The following is a 26,673-nucleotide window of genomic DNA, read 5'->3' on the forward strand; positions in this document are numbered from 1 at the left end:
GGTGCCTCTGTCCTTATATATTCAACAGCAAATGTTCTCAAACATTTCTACACTGCAAACGTCACATGGGGTTTTTGCAAGTAGAGCTTCTTCCTAAAGGGTCTGAACTGAGACCTGCAAGTATGCTGTGTGGGTCTTTTTAGTGAAGGACAACGTCTATTCTACCTGATCTCAGGGTTCCAGAGCAGAGGTAATTACTGCTCATCCTTTCAGTTCTGTGTGTATCATTTCACGGTAAGGTTGCCAGATCCTTCTTCACCACTAGCGGGAGATTTTTTGGGGGGGAGCCTGAGGAGGGCGGGCTTTGGGGAGGGGAGGGACTTCAATGCCATAGAGTCCAATGGCCAAAGCGGCCATTTTCTCCAGCTGAACTGATCTCTATCGGCTGGAGATCAGTTGTACCAGCGGGAGATCTCCAGCTATTACCTGGAGGTTGGCAACCCTATTTCACAGCCTGCATTGAAAGGCTTTGCAAAGAGCACGAGACTGCTTTTCTGCCTCCCTCTCGCAATGTGAAGGCATTGCTAGCAAGAGAAGTCAAGCGACTCCCTTCGTAATCTCCCTCCAGACATCAGTAGCAACGTCAGGGGCGGCTGCCCCAGCTGTGAAAGATGACTAGCCCCGATCTCATGCTGAAGCAGTCTGGGAAAAGAGATTCTCCGTATTCTAAAATTAGCTTTTCGGGGTTGTGGGTTTCTTGGGAGGAAGGAAGAGCTGGTTTTATGCAGACTATACCAGAAGGTGTGAGTTCCTGTGCATCAAACAGCAGCAGGAACTGGCGAGGGCGACGGGGCTGAGAAGTCAGTCACATGCAACAAGTAAGTGGGGGCGGGGATACAAAGGTGAGAAATGCCTTGAAATAACAAGTGAAGCCGGATTTGTCTGCGGCCGCTGAAAATATTAGATTTGCAGGGCCAACCTAAGCAGAAATCCAACCTTCAAAATCCGCTGAAGTCAGTGGGTTTGGAAGAGTGTGCACAAATTAAGGATGTTTTCTGCTCCTTATACTTAGCGTGAATGGTTTGGGTTGTGTATTTATTTGCCACGTAACTCCCAGAGATCTTACATCAGGCTTGTAGACTGCTTTTGGCAGGCTGGTGGGGTTTCACACAACCAAATAGAAAAACAAGCCATTTCTCACATCACCCTCTTGCTTCTATTACCCATTTTCCTTGCTTAGGTGTCTCTGAATAGTTAGCGCCAGAAATGTATCAGTAAGCTGGTTAAGAACAGGTTGTCTGTACCTAGATGGTAGATTTTATCCTGCCCTTTCTCCAAGGGGCTCAGGGTGGTGTACTTGGTTCTCCTTTCCTTCCTCCATTTCGTCTTCATAGAAATAGGTTCCGCTGGTGTCTGGGCTGTGGTCACCCAGCATGTTTCCATCAATGGCTCCTAGCTGTGGCGATGAGAGGGAACCCCCCACATCCTCTGAATACCACCACTGGGAGACAACCTACTCCCTGCTTCTTGACCCTCTAGGGCAACTGGTTGGCCATTGTGTGAAACAGTTTCAGGTCGGTAGCGGTGCTGGTCTGCAATAGAAGAGCAAGATTGGAGTCTAGTAACACCTTAAAGACCAACAGGATTTCCAAGGTGTAACGTTTCAAGAGTCAAAGCTCCTGTTAAGTCCGCGTGGGGAGGACACATGAGGTCGGAGACAGAGTTCAAACAGCAACCCCTTTATTGAAGTACAGAACAGAACTGGGGAACTGTGTAAACCGGCCCTGCTTATATGCCCCCCTGGCCGCCTGCGGCCACTCCCCCCCTGATCCATGATGGGGGGGAACAACCCCTGGTCGCCAATGGCGCATCCCGGCTTAGGGCCAATGGGGCGTTCTGGCTGGGGCCAATGGCGCGAACAGGGTCTAGGAGCCTTGTCGGGGACTCAAGCTCCTAGGTCTCCCCCTGCTTACTTGCCTAACTATTTACATACATAACAGCTCCCTTCGTCAGGTATCTGACAAAGGGAGCTTTGACTCTCGAAAGGTTATAACTTGGAAATCTTGTTGGTCTTTAAGACGCGACTCGGACTCGAACCTTGGGTGAAACAGGAGACTGGGTTAGATGGACCCCTGGTCTGATCTAGAAGGGCTCTTCTTATAGTCTTAAACCAGAATGTGGGTTTGAATTAGGGTCGCCAGCTGCCAGGTAGTAGCTGGAGATCTCCTGCTAATTCAACTGATCTACAGCCGATAGAGATCAGATCACCTGGAGAAAAATGGCCGCTTTGGCAATTGAACTCTATGGCATTGAAGTCTCTCCCCTCCCCAAACCCCGCCCTTTTCAGGCTCCACCCCAAAAATCTCCCGCTGGTGGCAAAGAGGGACCTGGCAATCCTTGTTTGAATCCCAATCCTCCATAGCTTAATTTGACTTGCTAACTGTTACACCACACCAGCTGTATACCGAAAAGAAGCAACCAATAAATATTCTAGATAAATGCAAAAATATAAACTTCAAAGCTCTTTTAGAAGGCTTTCTGATATACAGTGACATTCTTTATGCACTCCTAGATTGAAAGAATTATCAAATTAAGCTTTTTATGGGTACAGACTCCCTGGACAATGCTAAGATTTTTGCTTTTCCCTCCTGGTCCCCTCTCTCTTTCTCTCTCTTTTTAAAAATTGTTTGCTTAGATGATGAGACTATTGTCAGCCAAGGCCCTGATTTTATTCCTGTACAGCTCCTGGAATATTATAAACCCTTTAAATAAATAATAAGCAATGACAACAGAGCACAGATAGTGTCTTTGGCATCTTCACTGTTTTTTTTTTTGCTGTGTTTGAGCAAGACTACTAGGAAGTTGACATCATGACAGATGTATTGCTTCATGCTTTGTGAACACTGAACCAGTTTTTATAAAGAGAATGTATGAGTTTTTCACATGGAATGTAAACTTCATGGGGCGGTTAACTATAAATTGCTGTGTTTTCCAAGGTTTCCTGACATATGTATTGCAGATGATGATTTCAGAGCTCAGAAAGATGTTTCAGTGTGATACTGGCCATAGTTGTATTCAGGAGTTTAGTTTATTTATTTCAGTTATACTCTTCCCCCCCCCCCCCCAATATGGACCCTGTTTCCTGTCTCAAAATCAGAGTGCCTGCACTGGCAAAACTAATAAACAACAGCTTCATTAACACTTAACCCCAGGGAGGTTTTTAACATATTAATCTCTGCCAACTGAATGTAATACTTCATGCCTTTGACAAAGTGAGATCTGGCTCATGAAAGCTTATACCATAATGAATGTGTTACAGTGCAGTCCTGAATAGACTTGCCAGCAAAGCCAGTGGGTTTAGAAGGGTGTAAGAGTGGCGCAGAGGGGTAAGCCGCAGTACTTCAGTCCAAGCTCTGCTCACGACCTGAGTTCGATCCCGATGGAAGTTGGGTTCAGTTGGCCGGGTCAAGGTTGACTCAGCCTTCCATCCTTCTGAGGTCGGTAAAATGAGTACCCGGCTTGCTGGGGGTAAAGGGAAGATGACTGGGGAAGGGACTGACAAATAGGGTTGCCAGGTCCCTCTTCGTCACCGGCGGGAGATTTTGGGGGTGGGGTTTGGGGAGGGAAGGGACTTCAATGCCATAGAGTTCAATTGCCAATGAGGCCATTTTTCTCCAGGTGATCTGATCTCTATCGGCTGGAGATCAGTTGTATTAGCAGGAGATCTCCTGCTACTACCTGGCAGTTGACAACCCTACTGACAAACCACCCCGTAAAACAAAGTCTGCCTAGGAAACGTCGGGATGTGACGTCACCCCATGGGTCAGAAATGACCTGGTGCTTGCACAGGGGACCTTTACCTTTTTAACTCTGCTTAGGATACAGAAGCATTTCAAACAATAATACGCAGACTACTAGAGATTGCATTTCAAAATCTCAATAGTGCTGCTAACAGGACTTGCTCCCCTTTAAGTGTAGGGATTCCCTTTAATATATATGAGCCTACGCCGTATTTGTACTATCTTTACTATCTAAGTAAGATCCTGAACTTCCTAAAAAGGGATATTTTCACCGTTTCTTGGAAGGCCCGGTAGTTTTCCTGAAATGCAATCTTGGATGTGGTCCCTTCATGCTGGTGACTCATTTGAACTGGAGAGTTAGCGCTCAACATACCATTTGCTGAGTCTTTCTTCTGTTTTTCATTCTTTCCCCCCACTTTGCTCATAAAGCAGCCAAAGACAATAACCATTGTTTGTGTGAAATTAAAGCTTGAGGGAATCTTTACGAACTTTAAGAGTCTGATGCTTCTTTTCAGCCAAGATGCCATTTTATGAACGTCTCCATCCAGTGAATGTCCTTCTGTGTTTTCTGATGCTGCTTGTTGATCGTTTGGGATGCAGAGCTGATGTATCCTTGAGAGACCGGGCTCTTGAGATCATGAAGAATTCGCGTTTAATTGATGGGTATGTGGATTTCTTCATTTCTAATTACTAGTGTGGTGTGGCAGCACTGGGCTGAGCCGAGCTGGGTTATGTTTTATATATTCCTGTTCTGGTGCAAATAGACTTTTTTTTTGGGTGGGGGGTGTTCTTTCATACTAAGAAATGCCAATTGCAAGACATATTCCTGAGTGCTCCTGGAAATTTCCCCTCCCATTCAAAGCATTTTATGTGTGTAGAAGAAGATGAGCTGGTTTTTATATGCTGACTTTCTCTACCACTTAAGGGAGACTTACAATCACCTTCCCTCCTCCTCCCCACAACAGACACCGTGTGAGGTAGGTGGGGCTGAGAGAGCTCTAACAGAGCTGTAACTTGTCCAAGGTCATCTAGCTGGCTTTGTGTGTAGGAGAGGGGAAACAAATCCAGGTCACCAGATTAGCCTCCGCTGCTCATGTGGAGGAGAGGGGAAGCAAGCCCGGTTCTCCAGATCACAGTGCTCTGCTCCAAACCACTGCTCTTAACCCTACACCACGCTCCCTCGTACAAAGGGTTCTTAAAAAATTACAGGCCGGGCTTTTATTCCATCTTGCTCCACCAACTTGAGGGCACCCACCTTTTTGTCTCACTTGTGCTATTTCTGGCTCTGGGCTGGAACAATTGCCATAGTTGGAAGGAGACTTTATTTCCTGAGTCTCTGCAGAAATGAAAATCTAATTGCAGCCTTTTCTGGTAACCAGGAGTCTTGCTATGCAACCTTACCTTAAATGCAGAATTAGTGCATTCAAATTCTATGGAAATCAATGGACTTAGGGAGCAACGACGCCTTATGCTTTTCTCTGGGTCCTCTCTAGGTCCGCACAATCCATGTGCACTTGTGAGATCCCGGATGGGAACAACTCCTAGACACACAGGGTCTGATTTGGATCGGGACTGTGGCATGTGAGGAGAAAGGGCTTCTGCCTCCCTGACATATAACTGAACAGAAATGGCCTCTGGGGCCCTATTTGCCCCATTGAAGGGTTCTCATGTGCTGATGGAGGGACGGGACACAAAGGTTTCTCCCACAAGTCAAATAACACTTTCCCAGGGTCATTTGGGGTCAAGAAAATGGCACAGAGGGAAGCCATAAGCGCCCCCTTCCTGACCTCCTTGGTTCCAGTCTGAATTGGGCCCATGTGCACCTTGGAACTCCAGGCAAGCATCTGATTATGCAGGAGCCAGGGAGGAGCCAGGGGTGGCAAGGGGGGGACAGAAGAAACATGTAGTTAAATTGACAGAGTGACTATGCATAGGTTTTCACTGCTGGATTTAGTGTACATTCAAATTCCACTTTCCATCTGAATGAAACCTCCTTAGCAACTTTGATGTTCCATCAAAGAGTGAATCAGAAATGTCCAAGCATATATTGGAGAGCCAAAATAGTGACAAGGACCTAGGAGACCAAGGTTCAAATCTTCATTGTGCCATAAAGAAGAAGAGGAAAAGAAAAGGAAGAAGAAGAGGAGGAGGGGTCAGTTTTTATATGCCGACTTTCTCTACCACTTAAGGAAGAATCAGACCGGCTTACAATCACTTTCCCTCCCCACAACAGACACCCTGTGAGGTAGGTGGGGCTGAGAGAGCTCTAAGAGAGCTGTGACTAGCCCAAGGTCACCTAGCTGGCTTCATGTGGAGGAGCGGGAAATCCAACCTAGTTCTCCAGATTGGCGTCCACCGCTCATGTGGAGGACCGGGGAATCAAACCTGGTTCTCCAGATTAGAGTCCACCGCTCCAAACCACCACTCTTAACCACTACACCACACTGGCTGGGTAACCTTGGGCCAGTCACTTACACTGTGGTGCTAAGTGAACACATGAACGCATGAAGCTGCCTTGTACTGAATCAGACCCTCGGTCCATCAAAGTTAGTATCGTCTACTCAGACTGGCAGTGGCTCTCCAGGGTCTCAGGCAGGGGTCTTTCACATCACCTACTTGCCTGGTCCCTTTAACTGGAGATGCCGGGGATTGAACCTGGGACCTTCTGCATGCCAAGCAGATGCTCTACCACTGAGCTACGGCCCTTCCGAGTCCACTGAAGTCAATGGGCTTAGAAAGATGTACTTCTGCTTAAGTAGGATTTTGCTGTTGGTCTCCCATCTTACATGACAGTTGTGAGCTCTTTACCGGTAAAAGGTAAAAGTAAAGGTCCCCTGTGCCCATAGGGTGATGTCACATCCCGATGTTTTCATGGCAGACTTTGATGCGGGGTGGTTTGCCAGTGCCTTCCCCAGTCATCTTCCCTTTACCCCCAGCAAGCCAGGTCCTCATTTTACCAACCTCGGAAGGATGGAAGGCTGAGTCAACCTTGAGCAGGCTACCTGAAACCGACTTCCATTGGGATCGAACTCAGGTCGTGAGCAGAGCTTTTGACTGCAGTACTGCAGCTTAACACTCTGCGCCACTGGGCTCCTCTTTACCGGTAGGGTGGGCTAAAAATGTGTAAGATCCTAGTGTTGATACAGTTTTTATGTATTCAGCACATGCTCTGGTTTTTGTTAAAAGAATTCTGGGGTGCCTTCAGTGTGAATGGTGTGGTGTAAACCTTCATGAGCCGAAGTAAGAGCACAGAAGGGCATCCATGGGTGGAATTTAGTGACTGCAAAAGAGGTCAGAAGAAGGACCAGTTTCTAAGAAACTGGGTGTGTGATGTAACAGTCCAAAGCACCAATATAAACAACACCCAGTTAAAAGAGTCAATGATATGCACAGAATGGGTGTGGGCTACACTCAGAGCCCAAAATTCATGATACACATGAGACAAATCAGGACACAGGCGCCAAAGCCATCAGGGTCATCACACATGGGATTGGTGCTGTTCCTCAGAACTCCAAATGGTGCAAGAGGGGAGGAGGGGATCCAGGCTTCCCTCTTGGCTCATTTTTGCCAGGGGAAACAGCCGTGGGGGGCCTGTTTGTCCCTTCCTGGGGCTCCATGTGGGCCTTCAAAGGCTGCAGAATTGACAAAGTAGCATGACTCAGAAGAGTGCACATAATGCTGTAAAGAGGAACAATTGCTTTTGGTGATGAGCTCTCTCTTTTTAGTTGACGCAAGTCCTTTAAGGGGGAAGTGCATGGTCTGTCTGTCTGTCTCTCTCTCTCTCTCTCTCTGGGGACTCTGATATGGGGTGGCAGATCTGCTGCCCTGCAGACATGGCTTTCTGCCTCCATCTCCACTGGAATGGAGCCTACCCCTGTCCTACCACTGAGCAAGGTCTATTTATTTATTGAAATATGTATAGCCCATCTTTCCTTTTGGCTCAAGTCTGAAGCCTTCCTCCTATCCAAGGAGTCTTCCTACAACTTCCTGCATTGGAGAAAGAGCCACTTAAGTTGGAGGAAGCCTCCTTAGGCTGGAGGAAGGCTGCCTGGAGAATGGTTGGATCCACCCCATTGTATATTTGTAGATAAACCAAATACTGCCAAGACACCATAAGACTACAGTGCTCCGTCCTACAAAGGGAACTGACCTAAGTAAGTGATAGCCTCTGAAACTTCTCACCACTTGGAGGGCACATGTAATACTTACAGATAGAGCACAGATGGAGATAGGGATGCCACCCCTCATCTGGCTGCCCCAAGGAGCAAAGACTGGGGGGAGCAAAGACTGCGGAAACCAGCGCTGGCAACCTCATGACATCACTTCCAGTTTTGTACCATGAAGTGACATCACAGCATTGGGAGATACTCTAGGAATTCCCCCAGTCTCTATTGTTTTTAATGTCACTTTCCATTAAAACAATGTCACGGCGTCTTCCTGGTTCTCCTCCAGTTTTGTTCCTGCTGCTCCATTGAGGAGCAGCAGAAGGCCAGGGCTGAGGGCAGGAGGTTGCCCACCATAGCAACCTGGCAAGCCTTGCAGGAGGCAAAGACACAATGCCATGCATTCTATCTGCACTGACACTAGGAGCGTTTAACAGAAGCATTGCACAAAATTCCAGGCATTGGGAGGTAAGGTGTTGTGACTTCTGAGGAACATGAACACATGAAGCTGCCTTATTCTGAATCAGACCCTTGGTCCATCAAAGTCAGTATTGTCTACTCAGACCGGCAGCGGTTAACACCTTCTTGCCTAATCCCTTTAACTGGAGATGCCGGTGATTGAACCTGGGACCTTCTGCATGCCAAGCAGATGCTCTGCCCCTGAGCCACAGCCCCAGTCCTAAGAGAACTTCTCCCAGTCTGTCTTTTGCCTTCTGCTGCCAGGGTGAAGCAGCTGAATGGGATGACCAAGCAAGGAAGGGTTCGAAGACTGTTAGTGCCATCCTAAGCTGAACCACAGAGGTGGTTTGTCATTGCCTGCCTCTGAGTAGCAACCCTGGACTTCCTGGGTGGTCTCCCATCCAAACCGGGGCTGACCCTGCTTAACTTCCAAAATCTGATGAGATCAGGCTAGCCCACTGAGTTACACCCTTCTAAGTCCATTGAGTTGAATGAGCTAGGAATGGTGTAGGAAAAGTAGAGGACAGTAGGAAAAGAGGAAGACCCAAGAAGAGATGGATTGACTCAATAAAGGAAGCCACAGCCCTCAATTTGCAAGATCTGAGCAAGGCTGTCAAAGACAGGACATTTTGGAGGACACTGATTCATAGGGTCGCCATGAGTCGGAAGCGACTTGACAGCACTTAACACACACACACAGAATGGGGTAACTCTGTTAAGAATGTCACTTCATAACTCTTCCTTTGCTCTTTTTGCCATTTTAGACACAATGACCTGCCGCTGAAGCTGAGATGGCACTATCAAAACAAGCTGAGCAAAATCGACTTAAGGACACTCAACACAACAGCCACAAATATCCATAAACTCAAAACTGGCCATGTCGGTGCTCAGGCAGGTATTCTTTATATCCTTGTCTGTTATTATGTGAGTCATGCATTACAAAGCACATGTGTCTCCCACACAGACTATTGACAGATGTGGTCTGGGAGTCCCATGCATGAAACTTAATTTCCAGGAGTGTGTGGGGGCCATTCAGATTGAGACTGTGGCAAATGGGAAGAGGGAGTTTAAGCCCACCCCGGCTGATGCAGAGTGGTAAGCTGCAGTACTGCAGTCCAAGCTCTGCTCACGACCTGAGTTTGATCCCAACGGAAGTCAGTTTCAGGTAGCCGGCTCAAGGTTGACTCAGCCTTCCATCCTTCCGAGGTCAGTAAAATGAGTACCCAGCTTGCTGGGTTTAAAGCGAAGATGACTGGGGAAGGCACTGGCAAACCACCCCGCAAACAAAGTCTGCCTAGGAAACGTTGGGATGTGACTTTCTAACCTGGAGAGAGCCGGTGTGGTGTAGTGTCGGCCTAGAGTGTCAGACTGTGATCTGGGAGATCCAGGTTCGAATGTTCACTTTGCCATGGAAGTGTGCTGAGTGACCTTGGGCCAGTCGCACACTCTCAGCCTAACCTACCTCACAAGGTTGTTGTGAGGATAAAGTGGAGAAGGGAGGAATATCATAAGCTGTTTCAGGTCCCCACTGGGGAAAAAGGTGGGGTAGAAATGAAGTAAATAAGGTCTAAAACGCACGGTCAGTTACTCCAGTTTCTGCCCAGTTTTCTCCCCGTTCCAGCTAGGATTAAATGAACCCGGGCTGGGGGAGAATCTGTACACATTACCTTTGTTGATCAGTGGCAAAACTGTGTGCTGATCAGTCCGTGAAAACAGAAAATGTGGGAGACACGCACTTCCTGGTCGTTCAGCAACGCCCCTTCCCCCTGGTGATTGGTCGATTCACACTGACCAATGACAGCCTTGCGAGGGGAGGGGTTTGGAGACGGGCAGGCCGTTGTGACGCGGGAAGACTCAGCTCGTGTTTATCTGAGACGAGCCAGGGATAACGGTTTGGCTCCTCGGTTGCAAAACCAGGTTCGTTTTGGGTCGACACATCGCTCAGCCAACAGCAAATTAGGTGCCGTTCATTTGCGAGGATTTGATCCTGGGTGAAACAGGGAGGAAACTGGGCAGAAACGGGAGTAAGTGACCGTGCATGTTAGACCTAAGTAATTTAAGTCCCTATTTTGCCCCTTCAAGGAAACTTACATGAACTGATGGCTGCACGTAAGTTTCCACAACGAGGCAAAAATATGCTGCCTGGGGACATCTCATAACAAGAAAATGAAGGAGGGAGGAAGGCTTAAACCTCTTCTCCCTGTGTGCCAAATGTCCCGATCTCAATCACAACTGGGAATTATACTTTGAACGTGAAACTCCCTACGCACATCTGATCAGAAGTCCTCTTGGTGAACACAAGAGTTTTGTAACATTAGAATGGGCCCTCTGAGATCGACATTTGTATTGCTGGTCCCACAATCCCCGATTTAGCTTTTTGGGAAGGCAAAAGGGGCCCCTCTTTCTCCTCCTGCTAGTGGACAAGCTGCTGGATCCAACCCTCAGGTTCTGTACGTGCGTCCCACTGAAAGCTCATAGCTTGCTGCCACCACCCTTCTCCCATCACCACCAACACTGGCATTCCATCTTTCCACTGAGAACAGCAGAAAATGTTGACAGTGGAAGCCATGTAAAAGAATATTTTACATATTTATTATGGAAGTGAGAATACCCCCACAAGGCTGAACATATATGTGTTCATCCATACGAAGCGACGAGCAAAAAGTAGGGGAAAGCAGTGTGACCGAGTTCATTTTTGTGTTTTTGGATCAAACAAATATGCCTTATATTTAAAAACACACACTCACAACCCTCCAGAGTGCCAAATGCATTGTTGGTTTGGATATAAACCATTTAATACATCATCGATGAACACACAAAGTTGCCTTCTACTGAGTCAGACCACTGATCTATCAAGGTCACATCCTCTTGTACCTCATCTTTTCAACTATAGATGCCAGTGATTGAACTTAGGACCTTCTGCATGCAAAGCAGATGTTCCACTACTGAGCCATGACCCCTTCCCACTGGGAAACTTTGAGCCCTGCGGCCTCAGGAAGTACAGCCCCAATCTCCATTCCACCAGCCAGGCACTGGAGAATGTTCTGTGCTGTACTACGTAGCAAAGAAAGGACCACTGGCCAGTGGAACTGTCAGGGTCTCCCTTGACTTCAGCCTCTTGCCCTTTAAAATGCCATTCTTGGGAGCCATAAGAAGCTGGGAAGGTACCACGGGGTTTCTCCACCAGGGCTTGGGACAGCTGTCTGCTCCGTCATCACTATCCTATCTGCTTGGCATTGAGCAGCTCAAGGGAAGGAGTCTACGTCTGTTTTGTCTCCTCCCAGACTTACCCATAGGGTTGCCAGGTCCCTCTTCACCACCGGCAGGAGGTTTTTGGGGCGGAGCCTGAGGAGGACAGGGTTTGGGGAGGGGAGGGGCTTAGAGTCCAATTGCCAAAGCGGCCATTTTCTCCAGGTGAACTGATCTCTATTGGCTGGAGATCTGTTGTAATAGCAGGAAATCTCCAGCTAGTACCTGGAGGTTGGCAACCCTTCTTACCCAGGTTTCTTCACTTCCTGCTGGACTTTGTCCAGATTATGTAGAGGCTGAGAGTTATCACTGTCCTAGCAACAACAGCCCTGCATCATTTCTGGCCCGGCTGTGTTTACAGTGTGGTCCTCTTGTGGCACAACTCCCAATGCAATTGTCGTTCTCCATATCTGCCTCTTTGGCAGAGGGAGATGTATAGGTATAGATGTAGATATGACATGCAAATTAAAAAATATATATGTCTTGTCACTCTTTCAGTTTTGGTCAGTGTACGTTCTCTGCAGCGCTCAGAACAAAGATGCTGTACGCCTGACCCTGGAGCAGATCGATGTTGTCAAGCGGATGTGTGAATCCTCTAAGGAATTTGAGCTGGTGACAACTGCTCAGGGTAAAGCAACCTCTATTTCAACAAGGAAACATCAGGCAGAAATATAAGAGATGAGAAAGTTTGTTGTATCTCCTTTGACGTTGCTAAGAGCCAGCGTGGTATAGTGGTTAAGAGCGGTGGACTCTAATCTGGAGAACCGGGTTCGATTTCCCACTCCTCCACATGAAGCCTGCTGAGTAACCTTGGGACAATCACAGTTCTCTCCGAACTCTCTCAGCCCCACCTAACTCACAAGGTGCCTGTTGTGGGGGAGAGAAGGCAATGGTGAGCCGCTTTGAGACTTCTTGCGGCAGAGAAAAGTAGGGTATAAAAACCAACTCTCCTTCGTCTACCAAACTTATGTGCCACCTTTTATTCACAAAGTGACGTGTAAAAGACATTTAAAAACTATCTCCCCAAACAATATCAACAATGTGGCTTTGATTGTTTTAATACAAAAACCTCAATATCAGTAAGACAGTATTACAGGGGGAAATGGGCCCTTTCTCAAAAGTATGACAGAACAAAGCCATCTTTGCTAATTTATGACAGAATGCGGGGGAAGCAGACATCTTTGGGAGAGCATTCCAGATGTCCAGCCTGTAACAGAAACCACACTTGTTTTTATGAAAGTTGGAATATGAAGCAGGACCTCACGGGCTGATCTTAAATTTTGGGGAATTTTATCTTGAGATAACCAAAACCCAGGAGCCCCGTGGCACAGAGTGGTAAGCTGCAGTGCTGCAGTCCAAGCTCTGCTCACGACCTGAATTCGATCCTGATGGAAGTCGGGTTCAGGTAGCTGGCTCAAGCTTGACTCAGCCTTCCATCCTTCCGAGGTCGGTCAAATGAGTACCCAGCTTGCTGGAGGTAGAGGGAAGATGTCTGGGGAAGGTGTTGAGGATTCAATGCGAGTTCCATTTCTGTCAGGGCAGTTAAAGAGTTAACTTGTTTACATCAACAGTTTAGATAGTCTCAAGGTGACGAAATGACAGATGTAAGTATTCTATTGGCTAGCAAATCGCCATTGCAAACATGCAGAAAGTCACAGGGGTATTCTTCACGGTGGATTTTGCTTCGGTTTCGAATCGGAGCAAACAATAAACCGATTTAAATAGCTTTTTCATGGCAGCGCAGATTCTCCCCCCATCCCGAGGCATTTTCAATTTTTCACGGGAGAAACAGCGCACTTCTCTGCGCTGCTTACGTCTGCTGCCGCTCATGACTCACCGCTCCAAATCCGCCTAATCCCGCCCACTCTTCCCATGATCCTGTGTGTGTGTGTGTTGGGGGGCATCCTGAAAGCGGCAAATCCAAGCCAAAACCCCCATCACCCTTCTGAAGAGGGGCAGCCAGTCTGCTTTGGGTCTCCCTCCTGCCGGTGCGATGCTGTTAGAGTGGCAACTCCCCCAGCCAATCACCGTTCTTGGGGGAGGAGAAAGGAGACGTCCCGGGGAGCGAAGCAAGCATTTTTTCATGGGCATCCAGGCAACAAAACACTCTTCTACTGGAAAGTACGGCTCAGAAGTGGTTTGGATTGCCTCTCTTTTAACCCGGCTTATTTTGCTCAGTGGGGGAAAACACGGATCTGCAGTGAATAACCAAAATTTGCCTCCGACGCAAATCAGCATCGAAACAGCAGAAGAATACCCCACAGAGTCAGAATTGTTTATTACCCTGTTCCTTTGTTAAAGGTGTGAAACTTTGGGGCAGGATGTGTCAGTTGCTTTTTCAATCTCACAGAAGCAAGATGCCTGTTCTTAGCTCTCCTGAGCTGGGACACAGACAAAAGGGATTTAAGCCTTAGTACCTGCCAGCATTTCTAGCAAGATTTATAGGGAACTAGATAGAAAGATTGTTATTTGTTTTTACCCATGTAACCCTCCCTATTTTTAGGAAAGTAAAGAATTTTTGTTTGATTAAGAGAAGTCTTTGACTCCGTTTTATTGTGTGCTTGACCTGATTCTTTCTAACCACAATCACGATCCATTGGGCCTTGATTAAACTCTACAGAAGGCACTGGCAAAGCACCCCGTAAACAAAGTCTGCCTAGGAAACGTCGGGATGTGATGTCACCCCATGGGTCAGGAATGAGCTGGTGCTTGCACAGGGGACCTCTACCTCTACCTTTACCTTAACCAAAACCCACACCATTTGGGGTTTTAGAGGTTAGGCTGAGACCATGTGACTAGCCCAAGATCCCCCAGCAAGCCACCATGGCAGAACGGGAATTCGAGCCCGGGTCTCCCAGATCCTAGTCTGACGCTCCAGCTAGTGCACCACACTCATTACTGAATTGTGCATTATATCTTTACAGGCTGCTCTGCTCAATTCGTCTGTATTCAGTCGATCAAACTTTATTGCTGTAGCCAAAGGCCATGGCAAAAAAGATCCTTGGTATTAATATCTCTTTTTAACTTTGTCTTGGTCTTTCCTTTTTAAATCCAGGCATTGAAAACATTCCAAACGATAGGATAGCTTGCTTGATCGGCATCGAAGGGGGTCACACCATTGACAGCAGTCTCGCGGCTCTGCGGATGTATTACGAACTGGGTGTCCGGTACATGTCACTAACGCACACCTGCAACACTCCCTGGTAACCCACACGCAAGTGACCATTGTCCCCTTCGAAGAGGTGGTGCCTTTTGCCATGAGCCAGGCCTGATTCATAGCCCTGTGATAAATTCCTATCCTGTTGGTCTGCCTGAAATCATGGGAGGGGGCTAGCAGGAGCTAAAAGTAGAGAGGCCCCATGGACAATCTAGGCCCAGCGACCCATAAAACCTGCAGCTGACCCCTTGTTCAGTCCACACTTTGCCTGGATTTGGATGTCTGGGGCTGGGGGGGAGGTTTGCCGTCAAGTCACATCTGACTTATGGCGACTAGGGTTGCCAACCTCCAGGTACTAGCTGGTAATCTCCCGCTATTGCAACTGCTCTCCAGCTGATAGAGATCAGTTCACCTGGAGAAAACGGCTGCTTTGGCAATTGGACTCTGTGGCATTGAGGTCCCTCCCCTCCCCAAGCCCCGCCCTCCTCAGGCTCCACCCCCAAAACCTCCTGCCGGTGGTGAAGAGGGACCTGGCAACCCTAATGACAACCCCGGTGGTGTTTTCAAGGCAAGAGACGTTCAAAGGTGGTTTGCCATTGCCTGCTACAGCCCTGAAAGGTTGGCCAGTATTACTATCTCCCCATATCGCAGATGGGAGCTGAGACTGAGACAGAATTAGGGTTGCCAGGACCCCTCCCCCCGGCCACTAGCAAGGAATGGGGGGAGTAGGGTTGCCAGATCCGGGTTGGGAAAATCCTGGAGATTTGGGGATGGAGTCTGAGGAGGACAGAGACCTCAGTGGGGTACAATGCCATAGACTCCAACCTCCAAAGCATCCATTTTTCCCCAGAGGAATTGATCTCTGTAGTCTGGAGATGAGCCGTAATGAGCCAGATCCCACCTGGAGGTTGGCATCCCTAGACAGAATGGCTTGCCACTAAAGGATGTGGTAGAGGAGAGATGACGTTTGAACCAGGGACTGCCCAGATCACGGGGCATTCCTTTTGCAACCACACGACTTATTCAGCTGTGTAGGTTTGGGTTTGCATGTGAACAACATTTGGCTGCATCACGGAAGTGAGGCTTCTTTTGAATGCAACTGCGTATATTCCCGTACAGCTATTTTATTTTGGAACTCTACCCTTTTAATCATATGAGTCTTTCAAAACCTCTCCTGAATACATTTCCTGTCATTTGGTTTCCTCTGCAGGGCAGAAACGTCATCAAAACATGTACACAGTTTCTATCCTGGCACGAAAGGCTTGACCGCTTTTGGCAAAGTGAGACTAGTTTTCGACTAAAAGTTAACAAAGCTTTTTATAGCATTCGCCCCACAGTCTCGTAAGCACAGCTGGGCTGCCTTACAATACATTCTTCACATGCTGAACTACTATGAGTAGGTCTTGTTTTTAATTAAATGTATCTGCTGAATGGACGGGCAAAACCATGTCTAAGCAACCAACAACAAAATTTATCAAAAAAAGTGTCCAATCTGGTGTTCAGTTTGGACCCATTCGTTTAAAAAAAAAGGCTGACCAAGAATTACCAACAGGCAGAAAGATTGACCAGCATAAGCACAGCACTCCCAGAACTCTAGCCAGGTCAGGGCAATCCTACTGATACGTAAGTCAGTGTGGTATAGTGGTTAAAAGCAGTGGTTTGGGGCAGTGGACTCTGATCTGGAGGAACCGGGTTTGATTCCCCCCTCCTCCACATGAGCGGCAGAGGCTAATCTGGTGAACCGGGTTGGTTTCTCCACTCCTACACATGAAGCCAGCTGGGTGACCTTGGGCTAGTCACAGCTCTTAGAGCTCTCTCAGCCCCACCTACCTCACAGGGTGTCTGTTGTGGGGAGGGGAAGGGAAGGTGATTGTAAGCCAGTTTGATTCTTCCTTAAGTGGTAGAGAAAGTCAGCATATAAAAAACCAACTCTTTTTCTTGTTCTTCTTCTTCTAAGACAAAGGAAAAACAGCAAAAAGCCTGCCAGAGGTGGTAGGGGGTGGTAAGCAGAAGGGGAAAGATAAGGGGAATTACCTTTCATGGAGGTTCCCATGTCACCCCATGCCAATGAGATCAAAATGAGCATTTGCCCCTCTCATGCAGAAGCAACCTTCTAAATTGCAAAGGGTTTGCTAGGTGCTGTTCACAGACTGTGGCATGGTTCCTGGCCACAGGACCTACAGTTTCTATCAGGCAGGGGTGAGGGGTGACACAACAGAGACTGGCCAAGTGGTGTTCCAAAACCCTAATCCTAGCTAAATATCTGGCGTTGTGTGCTTTGGTAGCGTAGCTGTATGCTTGTTTTGTGCCAGGAAGTGGTGAAGGAGATGAATCGCCTGGGGATGATGATTGACTTATCGCATGCCTCTGATGCCACGGCCAGGGCGGCCCTTAGCACCTCCAAAGCGCCGGTCATTTTCAGCCATTCCTCCGCCTTCTCGGTCTGCAACCATTCACGCAACGTTCCTGATGATATTCTACAACGTCTGGTAAGCAGAGTGTATCTCTGGGACTATCCAGTCAGGGGCCATTTTGTGTTGCTGAAGGAATACAGTTCTGCAGTCGCCAGCAAGTGGAATTATAGCAACGGTTCCACACTGTAGCTTATATATAAGGCTACATCCCTATTCAAATTCTGCAACCTTGGGTAATAGCAAAAAGCAATCAGTCAGTCAATCTGTACGGGCCCGCAAGCCCCTACAGAAGCAGAACAATGTTTGTTAATTAATTAGTTAATTGCCTAAAATAATATCTCTACATATATTATTCAATCTAGTGCATCAGACAATAAGAAGGGTTAGAGGTTATCAGAGTAAATTATGCACAAGACTATATATTTTCAGCCTATATTTTCATAGCAGAGGACAGAAAATTACCTTCTTGTAGAGTGATTCTTTGGTCAACCCCGGCGAATAAAATGTTAATAGTGAGATCCAATTATCTCTGCCCAGAAGTCGTATTTCATCCAGTTGGACTGGATGGCCCTTGTGGTCTCTTCCAACCTTGTGTGATAATTTTGTGATAATTCCTAATATTTTGACCTCCTCCTCCCTGCACCCTGAGGCTTATGTAGATGAAATTAATATTTTCCAGCAGCTTCACACTGACCCCATGCTTAGGGTTGCCAACCTCTAGGAGACCCCTGGAGATCTCCCAGAATAACAACTGTTCTCCAGACTAGAGATGTTCCCATGGAGAAAATGGCTGCCTTGGAGGGTGGACTGTATGGCATTATACCCTGTTGAGGTCCGTCCCCAGGCTCCTCCCCCAAACGTTCCAGGTTATTTTCCATCCTGGAGTTGGCAACCCTAACACGAATGCTCAAGAGAGGCGGGTAACACACTCATCACTTGCTGTCGCCTGCTTTCTTCTGTCCCCACATAGGGCATTTACCTTGGCAAGGTGTGCGGCACTTCCTTCTGCTTTGCTGGTAGAGAGATTCAAAAAGATCCAATACGCAGAAAGATTATGGGGGTTACCGCATTATGTATTCCCAGCAATGTATTAAGAGTTTGAAAATGTTATAAAAAACATCTCTTTAAAAGGGTTTTTGGATGCAACGGCTAATAAATGGTTGGAAGACGTCTTCACAGCTAAAGGGGCCAAACAAAGTGCAAACAGTATTTTTCATAACATTTTCAAACTCTTAATACATCGCTGGGAATACATAATGTAGTAACCCCCATTGTTTATGCTCGATGGGAGAGGTAGAAACTACGGAGCACATACTTCTGAGATGTCCATATTACAAGGAGGCCAGATCAAAATATCTCCGGCCAGTGTTAGTTGGATTTCTTGATGAATCTGATGTGGCTAAACTGGAATATCTGTTGTCTGATAGAAACCACTGGGTAGCTAGATTCTGTCTTGGGATATGTAAGACACGGGGAAACGATATTAAAGCTGATGCAGAGTTCTAAACCCATTTGGCTAGCTCAAATGTTCATGTAGCTTATTTTTCTGTTATATTGAACTACTGTTGTTTTAATGATGTTTTAACTTTGTAATACTGGTCAAGGACCACAATAAATTATACTACTGTCCCCACAGAAGTCAAGTTCCGAATTTACTGGGCTGAATTCTGAGGACCTGCTCCATTAGCCAAGTGGCCTTCCTCTGACTCAAGGGAAGATCCCTTCTGACAACAAAAAGTGCCCCCATTAGTGGAGTGGATCCTTGGGATCTAGCCTACCATTTCTTGGAGTAGGGGTCACTGGGGGTGTGGGGGGCAGGTAGTTGTGAATTTCCAGCATTGTGCAAGGGGGTGGACTAGATGGCCCTTGTGGTCCCTTACAACTCTATGATCTTTTGTCCTTTGGGAGGGGGAAGAAAAGAAAATGAGATAGGACATGAGCACTATTTCGTGCCTCCAACTAAACAAAATGATAAACGATCCCCTCCTTAAGATAATGGCTCTTCTCAGTTGAAGATTTCCTGGCATCATCCATCTGTACATTTTGCTTCCAAGGGCCTTACTATACCTTACATTGTCTTTGTAGACTTTGTGCATGCCAGGTGCAATGTTTGGAGCCTCACCACCTATTATTATGGCCGTTGCTACTGCTGATTCATTTTCAGGGGATGTTGGACAACCATTATCTCACAAGTATCACTTTCTCCTCTCTTTTTTTTATTTAGAAAAAGAATAATGGGATTATCATGGTGTCATTCTCAACTACAATGTTGGCCTGTGGTGACCGACCAGTGAACATTTCCACTGTTGCAGGTTTGCTGTTGCCGAAGTGACCCTTTTCAATGCATCTCTCTAAGTGTTTGAGAGGAAAGCGAGAAAGCAGTTACTTATGTTTGCTTATTTTAAGCAGAAGAAAGGGTAAAATTTCACAGGATTTTTGATCTCATCAGCAGTTTTTTTTCTTTCATTTGCTTCTAACATGTTCTGTCTTATGAATACTGTAAGCAAATCAGAGATTGAAATGTAATTGTCAATTGGTTGCCAGCGTGGTGTAGTGGTTAAGAGCACTAATCTGGAGAACTGGGTTTGATTCCCCAATCCTCCACATGAGGCCAGCTGGGTGACGTTCAGACAGTCACAGTTCTTTCCATACTCTCTCAGCCCCACCTACCTCACAAGGTTTCTGTTATGGGGAGAGGAAGGGAAGGCAATTGTAAGCCTGTTTGAAACACCTTAAAGTTAGAGAAAATCAGGGTATAAAAACCAACTCTTCTTCTTCTCCTTCTTCTCCTCCTCCTCCAGTTGCATTTTCAGCAGTGATAATTTCAGATGGGTTGGGTTGCCAGGCACATAGCTGGAATAACTGGGAGACTTTGGAGGCAGGGCATAGGGGGGAAAGATCTTGATGCATCAACATAATTTCCAGCTAAAACCCAGATGTGAATCAGCCAGAAGCTGCAGTTGGTACAAAATACTGTGGCTAGAGTTCTGACTAGGGTGGGTTGTAGGGACCATATCACTTCAGTCTTGTTCCATCTACATTAGCTTCCAATTTGCTTTTGGGCTCAATTCAAAGTTCTGATATTGACCTTTAAAGCCCTGTGTGGCCTGGAACCAACAATACCTTAAGGACCACCTTCTCCCATATGAACCTGCCCACTCACTCCAGAGGCCCTGCTTTGGTTGCCATCACCATCTGAGGTTAGATGGGTGACAACATGATAAAGGACCTTCTTGGTTGTGGCACCTCCCTCCCCATGGAGATTCATCTCCCTCTGGTGGTGTCTCAGCAGGTGAAGACTTTTTTGTTCTGTTTGGCATACTTCCCAATAATGATTATTGTCCCTCCTCCATGGTTCTGGTGTTGTTTGCTTATGTGTTTTTATTGAATTACTTTATAATCTTAAATGATGTTTTAAATTGTTTAATTGTTTTAATATTTTTATGTGTGCCATCTTGGGGACCCTGATCGGGTGGAAAGGTGGCATAAGAGTCTTTAAATAAAATGAATAAATCACCATTGCTCTAGGATTTTGCAGGGACTGGTGAAAACCTAGAGTCAGTAATGTCACATCTAGGTTTTAGCCAAAATGGACATCCACAATGTCTCTCCCCCCCATACCCCCCACTGCTCGAGCAGCAGTAGGGGCCAAGAGGCAGTGGTGGGAGAATGCATGCCATAGTGGGTAAGTTGGCAACCATCATAGCCATGGTTCACCTGCAGCAGTAGAACAAAACAGGAGACCTGAAAGACTAATGTCATTTATTCTGGCATAAATTTTCATGAGTCAGCTCACTGCATCAGATATAAAAATTTTCATTTTTCATTTTCGGCTATGGCTTGCGTTGCTCTGGCAGCCTGCTGTGTCACCCAGCTGGTCCTGTTCTCCAGGGCTGAGCATCTGTGAAAAGTGGCACTGATCCATTCATGACAGCAGATGAGGATTATTAATTAAACTGGCCCTCTGGGGGAAATGACCTAAAATCTAGCCAAACGTTTTCGTTCATTGAATCAATCACGACGTTTTGGCTGCTTCGTCTTCCCCGAAGTTTCTGCTGTCTACTGTTGCACCATGCAGAAACACTGCAAAACGTGACGTCAAGAAAATATGTTGTTTCTCTAATCTGTGAGACTGAACAGCCATTAAGCCTGCCACTAGGGTTGCCAACCTCCAGGTACTACCTGGAGATCTCCTGCTATTACAACTGATCTCCAGCCGATAGAGATCAGTTCACCTGGAGAAAATGGCCGCTTTGGCAATTTGACTCTATGGCATTGAAGTCCTTCCCCTCCCCAAACACCACCCTCCTCAGGCCCCACCCCAAAAATCTCTAGGTATTTCCCAACCCAGAGCTGGCAAGCCTACCTGCGACTCATCATGTGACACAGCGGTATCATATAGCACCCTGTCATTGGCTGATGGTGTAAGGCAGAGAAACCTGCACGATAATGATGAGATGGCCAGGAATGCAAGAAATCACTCCAAGGATAAAACACTACTGAAAAAGATTTGGGTCCAGAAGCACCTTAAAGCCCAACAAGATTTCCAGTGTAGAATCTTTCAAGAGTGAAACATCCCATTGTCAGTATCTGCTGAAGGGAACTTTGGCCATTTATACTTGGTAATTAGCAGCACGTTCCAGGCTGAATTGCCCCGCATATTTTTTTGAGTTTTTCACAGTGAACTGTTGTTCAGGAAGTGACTGTGAAGCTGGCGCATACCTGCTTTGCATTACTTAAGAACCCCTTTAACACGACCTTTTGTGTTTGCTCCGCCGCCTCGAAGAATCCCCTCAAGGAAACATGCAAAATCACAGCTGCACGTTAGCTTTGTAACCAGCGATTGCTAATGGCTATGCAAACAAGGAGCAGGCGAGCGGAGGGTGGAATTTCTCCTTTTGCATCGATACCGTAAATAGTCATTTTAAAGGTCGCATTTTTAAAAAGAACTTTGAGCGAGCTACAAAATTGACCCTGCATAAATGGCCTTTGACTCTTGGATACCCTGAAAATCTTGTTGGGTTTTAAGGTGCTGCTGGACTCAAATTTTGCTCAGCATTACTGAGGCAATCCAGGAATGTACAATGAACAAGATTAACATGAAGTATTATTGGTCCAGATAATGGTTTTGAAAGTGCATGATGCAGGGCCTGGCTCTTAATTGGATGAGAGACCGCCTGGCAATCCAACGTGAACTGCTTGGAAGCTGGAAGTATCTTTTTGCTCCCATAGCTTTGGAGCCAGATTGAGATGACATTTAACTTCTTCCCTGGTCTCCTTTTTGAAGAAGCAGGTTAGTGGTGGTGAATAGTGGTTAGTGTCAGACTAGAATCTGAAAGACCCAGATTCAAATCCCTACTCTGCCATAGAAGCTCACTGGTCAACTCTGGTCCACTCATTCTCTCTCAGCCTCACTTATCTCACAGGGTGGTTGTTGTGAGGATAAAACACAACATTGTAAGCCACTTTGAGACCCCACTGGGGAGAAAATCTGGGTATAAACATTGCATATGTGATCCTAAGTAAAATAAGTAAATGAAAATGTATTGCATTGCTGTGTTTAATCAACAAATAACTGGTTTGGATATGTCAGGTCTTTCTAAATGGCATTATGCCGTTTTCCTTATGGTATACTTATACTTTGCCATCTTTAAAATATATATTCCTAGATCACTTTGACCACATAAGGAAAATTGCAGGTTCCAAATCGATAGGAATTGGCAGTGACTACGAAGGAGCAAATCAGTTAGTAAACATTTCATTATTGTTGTTGCAGTTGATGACGTGAGTTTGCAGAGAAATATATTATGTACCACACGGGGCTGTTGCTGAAAATGTTATCCCCCAGTCAGGTTCTTTCGTAGACACTACAGGATTGTTTAGCTCTCACTGTTGCCACCATCATATTGTTCACTGCCTTGCTTTTGCCATGGGCAAAAAATGATGTGATCATGAAAACCCATGTTGTGATGACACCAGTAACTGAACTTATGTGCTATAGAGGGGAGTATTTGACTCAAGGATGTCATTTTTGGTGGCAGCAGTGTGTTGAGTCTAATGGGTTGTTGAACCCATGAACACATGAAGCTGCCTTATAGTGAATCAGACCTTCGTTCCATCAAAGTCAGTATTGTCTACTCAGACAGGCAGCGGCTCTCCAAGGGTCTCAGGCAGAGGTCTTTCACATCACCTACTTGCCTAGTCCCTTTAACTGGAGATGCCATGGATTGAACCTGGGACCTTCTGCATGCCAACCAGATGCTCTACCACTGAGCCACGGCCCCTACCCCATTCCATTCTGAAGAGTACAGAGACTTTCTGAAGAGGGAAAACCTAGCTCTCACTGTTGCAAAGAAAGACCTTCTGAACCTGCCTGGGACTAAAATTTGTAAACAACTTTAGACCTCCCACACTATTGGTGCTTCTTCCTTTCTGTAAACATAACAAGGTACATTGAAACAGTGCAGGAAGTCAGAAATGATGGGATGTCAGCAAGGCCTCTGCAACTGAAATATTGGATTTTATTCAGCACAAGAAAGTTTCAAACCTCCCTGTCGCGAGGCTTCACAGTCAATTGACCCCTGTGAAGATTCTTGGTGTTAAATCCCCTCTCTGACTGCTTTGCCCAACGGGCCATGTTTCATATCATGTCCTTGCACATGCCTTTGTTAACAGCTTCCCTGAGGGGCTGGAAGATGTTTCAAAATACCCAGCCTTGATCGAGGAACTGCTGAGGAGACGCTGGAACGATGCAGAACTGCGTGGCATTTTGAGAGACAACATTCTGCGTGTTTTCAGCGAGGTAGAAAAAGTAAGGTTTGGGGTTGTTGTTTTCCTTTTTAGCCCGTGCTACATTTCAGATGCCCTGACCTGGATGGCCCAGGCTAGCCCTATCTCGTCAGATCTCAGAAGCTAAGCAGGGTTAGTGCTTGGATGGGAGACCGCCAAGAAATACCAGGGTCGCTATGCAGAGGAAGGCGATGGTGAACCACCTCTGTTAGTCTCTTGCCTTGAAGAACCTACTGGGTCACCATAAGTCAACTGCGACTTGGCAGCACTTTATGCACACGCATCAGATCTCTCCCTAAGGGAGAGCAGAGTTCATCTTAAGGCTTGTAGAGTTTGTCCAGTAAGCCCTCATTGTGGAATAAGAACAGACATTTCCATTGCTATTTCAGCACCCCATCTCCTATAGAGAGCAGATAGATGTCCCTGGAAATGTCATAGGGCATGCTAAAGATGGCAGTTTCCTCCTGTTTGTACCTAGCACCTCATAATCAAACATGTGCATCCTCTAAGTTTTTATGGCTTTCTTAGTTAATAGCCACTGACCATCCAGTCATAGATGAAGAAGAAGAGTTGGTTTTTATTTGCCGACTTTCTCTACCACTTAAGGGAGAGTCAAACCGGCTTGCAATCACCTTCCCCTCCCACAACAGACACCCTGCGAGGTAGGTGGGGCTGAAAGAATGTGACTTGCCCAAGGTCACTCAGCTGGCTTCATGTGTAGGAGTGGGGAAACAAATCCAGTTCACCAGATTAGCCTCCGCCACTCATGTGGAGGAGTGGGGAATGAAACCCGGTTCTCCAGATCAGAATCCACCGCTCCAAACCACCGCTCTTAACCACTACACTACGCTGGCTCTCTTAGAGACAAGAGAACATATGGACGAGCTAACGGAACATCTATCAGTCAGCACAGGAAAAAGCTCCGTACAAACAACCTAGAAATCCTAAGTTGGTTGCATTGGATGTACTGCTGGCTGGAAGAGGATTCCTTCTCTGGTAAGGATACAAATGCACTCCGAACACCCTTTGGAATCTTCTTGCTACACAAGCAACTGTAGCATATCGACAAATCACCATACCCCAGAGCCGTTGTGGTGTAGTGGTTAAGAGCAGTGGTTTGGAGCGGTGGAGTCTGATCTGGAGAGCCGGGTTTGATTCCCCACTCCTCCACATGAGCGGCGGAGGCTAATCTGGTGAACTGGATTTGTTTCCCCACTCCTACACACAAAGCCAGCTGGGTGACCTTGAGCAAGTCTCATTCTCTCAGTTTCACCTACCTCACAGGGTGTCTGTTGTGGGGAGGAGAAGGGAAGGTGATTGTAAGCCAGTTTGAGTCTTCCTTAAGTGGTAGAGAAAGTCGGCATATAAAAACCAACTCTTCTTCTTCTGGAGGCAGTGGTTTCGAAAAGGGTGTCCCCTGCAAACACAAAGGTGATGCCTCCTGCGATCTCCTGGGGCATCGCCTGCTCCAACGGAGGCAAGGCAGAACTAGTTCTTTGCCAGTGTGGCAGAATGGTTAAGAGCGGTGGACTTTAATCTGGAGAACTGGATTTGATTCCCCACTCCTCCACATGAACGGTGGACTCTAATCTGGTGAACTGGGTTGGTTTCCCCAACCCTACACATGAAGCCAGCTGGCTGACCTTGAGGTAGTCACAGTTCTCTCCAAACTCTCTCAGCCCCACCTTCCTCACAAGGTGTCTGTTGTGGGAAGGGGAAAGGAAGGAGACTGTAAACCGGTTTGAGATTCCTTAAAGGTAGAGAAAATCAGGGTATAAAAACCAACTCTTCTTCTTTCGGGGAAATAAGCAAATGGGCTCAAAACAACACATCAGTGAGCGCAATGTTGTGGGTCACTGGGATGGACAGAGAAGGCTGAACTAGATAGACCGATCGGTTCGACCCTGTGTAAGGCAGCTTCCTGTGTTCAGAGTGATACAAACGTCTTTATGATTTGCAGTGATTTTTAATTCTAGGTGCGGCAAAAAAGTTCATCGGCGAATGCAAGCGAAGAGGAGATTCCTCCTGAAACGATCATGCATTCCTGTCGCTTGGACCTGAGGTATCCTCCTGTGCCGACCACAGGTTCCTACGGAGCACCTTCCTGGGGGCAACTGACATGTCTAATAGTCCCTTTGGGGGTGTTTGTAGCGCTACACTGAGATCATCTCATGCAACAGAATAATGGCTCTACCCTCCTATTACATGCCTGCTATTACATGCCTGAGAAGTTCTGATAGAGTGCGAAACGCAACTGGACACTGCCGTGGGCCAAAACCACTGTGCCAACTTCTTAATTTTTCAATGAAAAGAAGAGACTGTAGCACTATCCGCAGGATGCAATGTTCTCCCCCACACACACCAGTGGGGTTGCCAGCTCCAGTTTGGGAAATAACTGGAGATTTTGGGGGTGGAGCCTGAGGAGGGTGGGGTTTGGGGAAGGATTTCAATGCCATAGAGTCCAACTGCCGGAGCAGCCATTTCATCCAGGGAGACTGACCTCTGTAGTCTGGAGATCAGTTGTAATTTCTGGAGATCTCCAGGCCCCACCTGGACTCCGGCAACCCTACATGGCATGCTGTCTGTGGGTTTGTGGTCCCATGAGACAGGAGGGGCCTAGAGTTGCCAGCTCCAGGTTGGGAAATACCTGGAGAGTTTTGGGGCGGAGCCTGAAGAGGACAGGGTTTTGGGAAGGGACTTCA

The 26,673-nt window shown here is 46.9% G+C and overlaps 1 protein-coding gene across 1 annotated transcript; it reads left to right on the top strand.

Moving 5' to 3' along the window:
• Positions 1-4,260: 4,260 nt before the first annotated feature.
• LOC130488713 (dipeptidase 2-like) lies at positions 4,261-26,133 on the top strand. Its single transcript, XM_056862352.1, has 10 exons — positions 4,261-4,403; positions 9,127-9,253; positions 12,110-12,239; positions 14,667-14,814; positions 15,979-16,048; positions 17,081-17,257; positions 19,407-19,494; positions 22,852-22,927; positions 23,858-23,993; positions 25,948-26,133. Exons 1-10 carry the CDS (start codon positions 4,261-4,263, stop codon positions 26,131-26,133), a joined length of 1,281 nt encoding a protein of 426 aa, XP_056718330.1.
• Positions 26,134-26,673: the final 540 nt, after the last annotated feature.

Source organism: Euleptes europaea, chromosome 17 (genome assembly GCF_029931775.1).
Source record: "Euleptes europaea isolate rEulEur1 chromosome 17, rEulEur1.hap1, whole genome shotgun sequence".
In the NCBI taxonomy this organism is placed as follows: Eukaryota; Metazoa; Chordata; class Lepidosauria; order Squamata; family Sphaerodactylidae; genus Euleptes; species Euleptes europaea.

Bases quoted from the DNA above. Each gene is read 5' to 3' on its own strand.
- LOC130488713 (XM_056862352.1), top strand. From the start codon at position 4,261: ATGCCATTTTATGAACGTCTCCATCCAGTGAATGTCCTTCTGTGTTTT. The intron at 4,404-9,126 runs GTATGTGGATTT...TTGCCATTTTAG, and splicing joins AATTCGCGTTTAATTGATGG to ACACAATGACCTGCCGCTGA. The intron at 16,049-17,080 runs GTGAGACTAGTT...GTTTTGTGCCAG, and splicing joins GCTTGACCGCTTTTGGCAAA to GAAGTGGTGAAGGAGATGAA.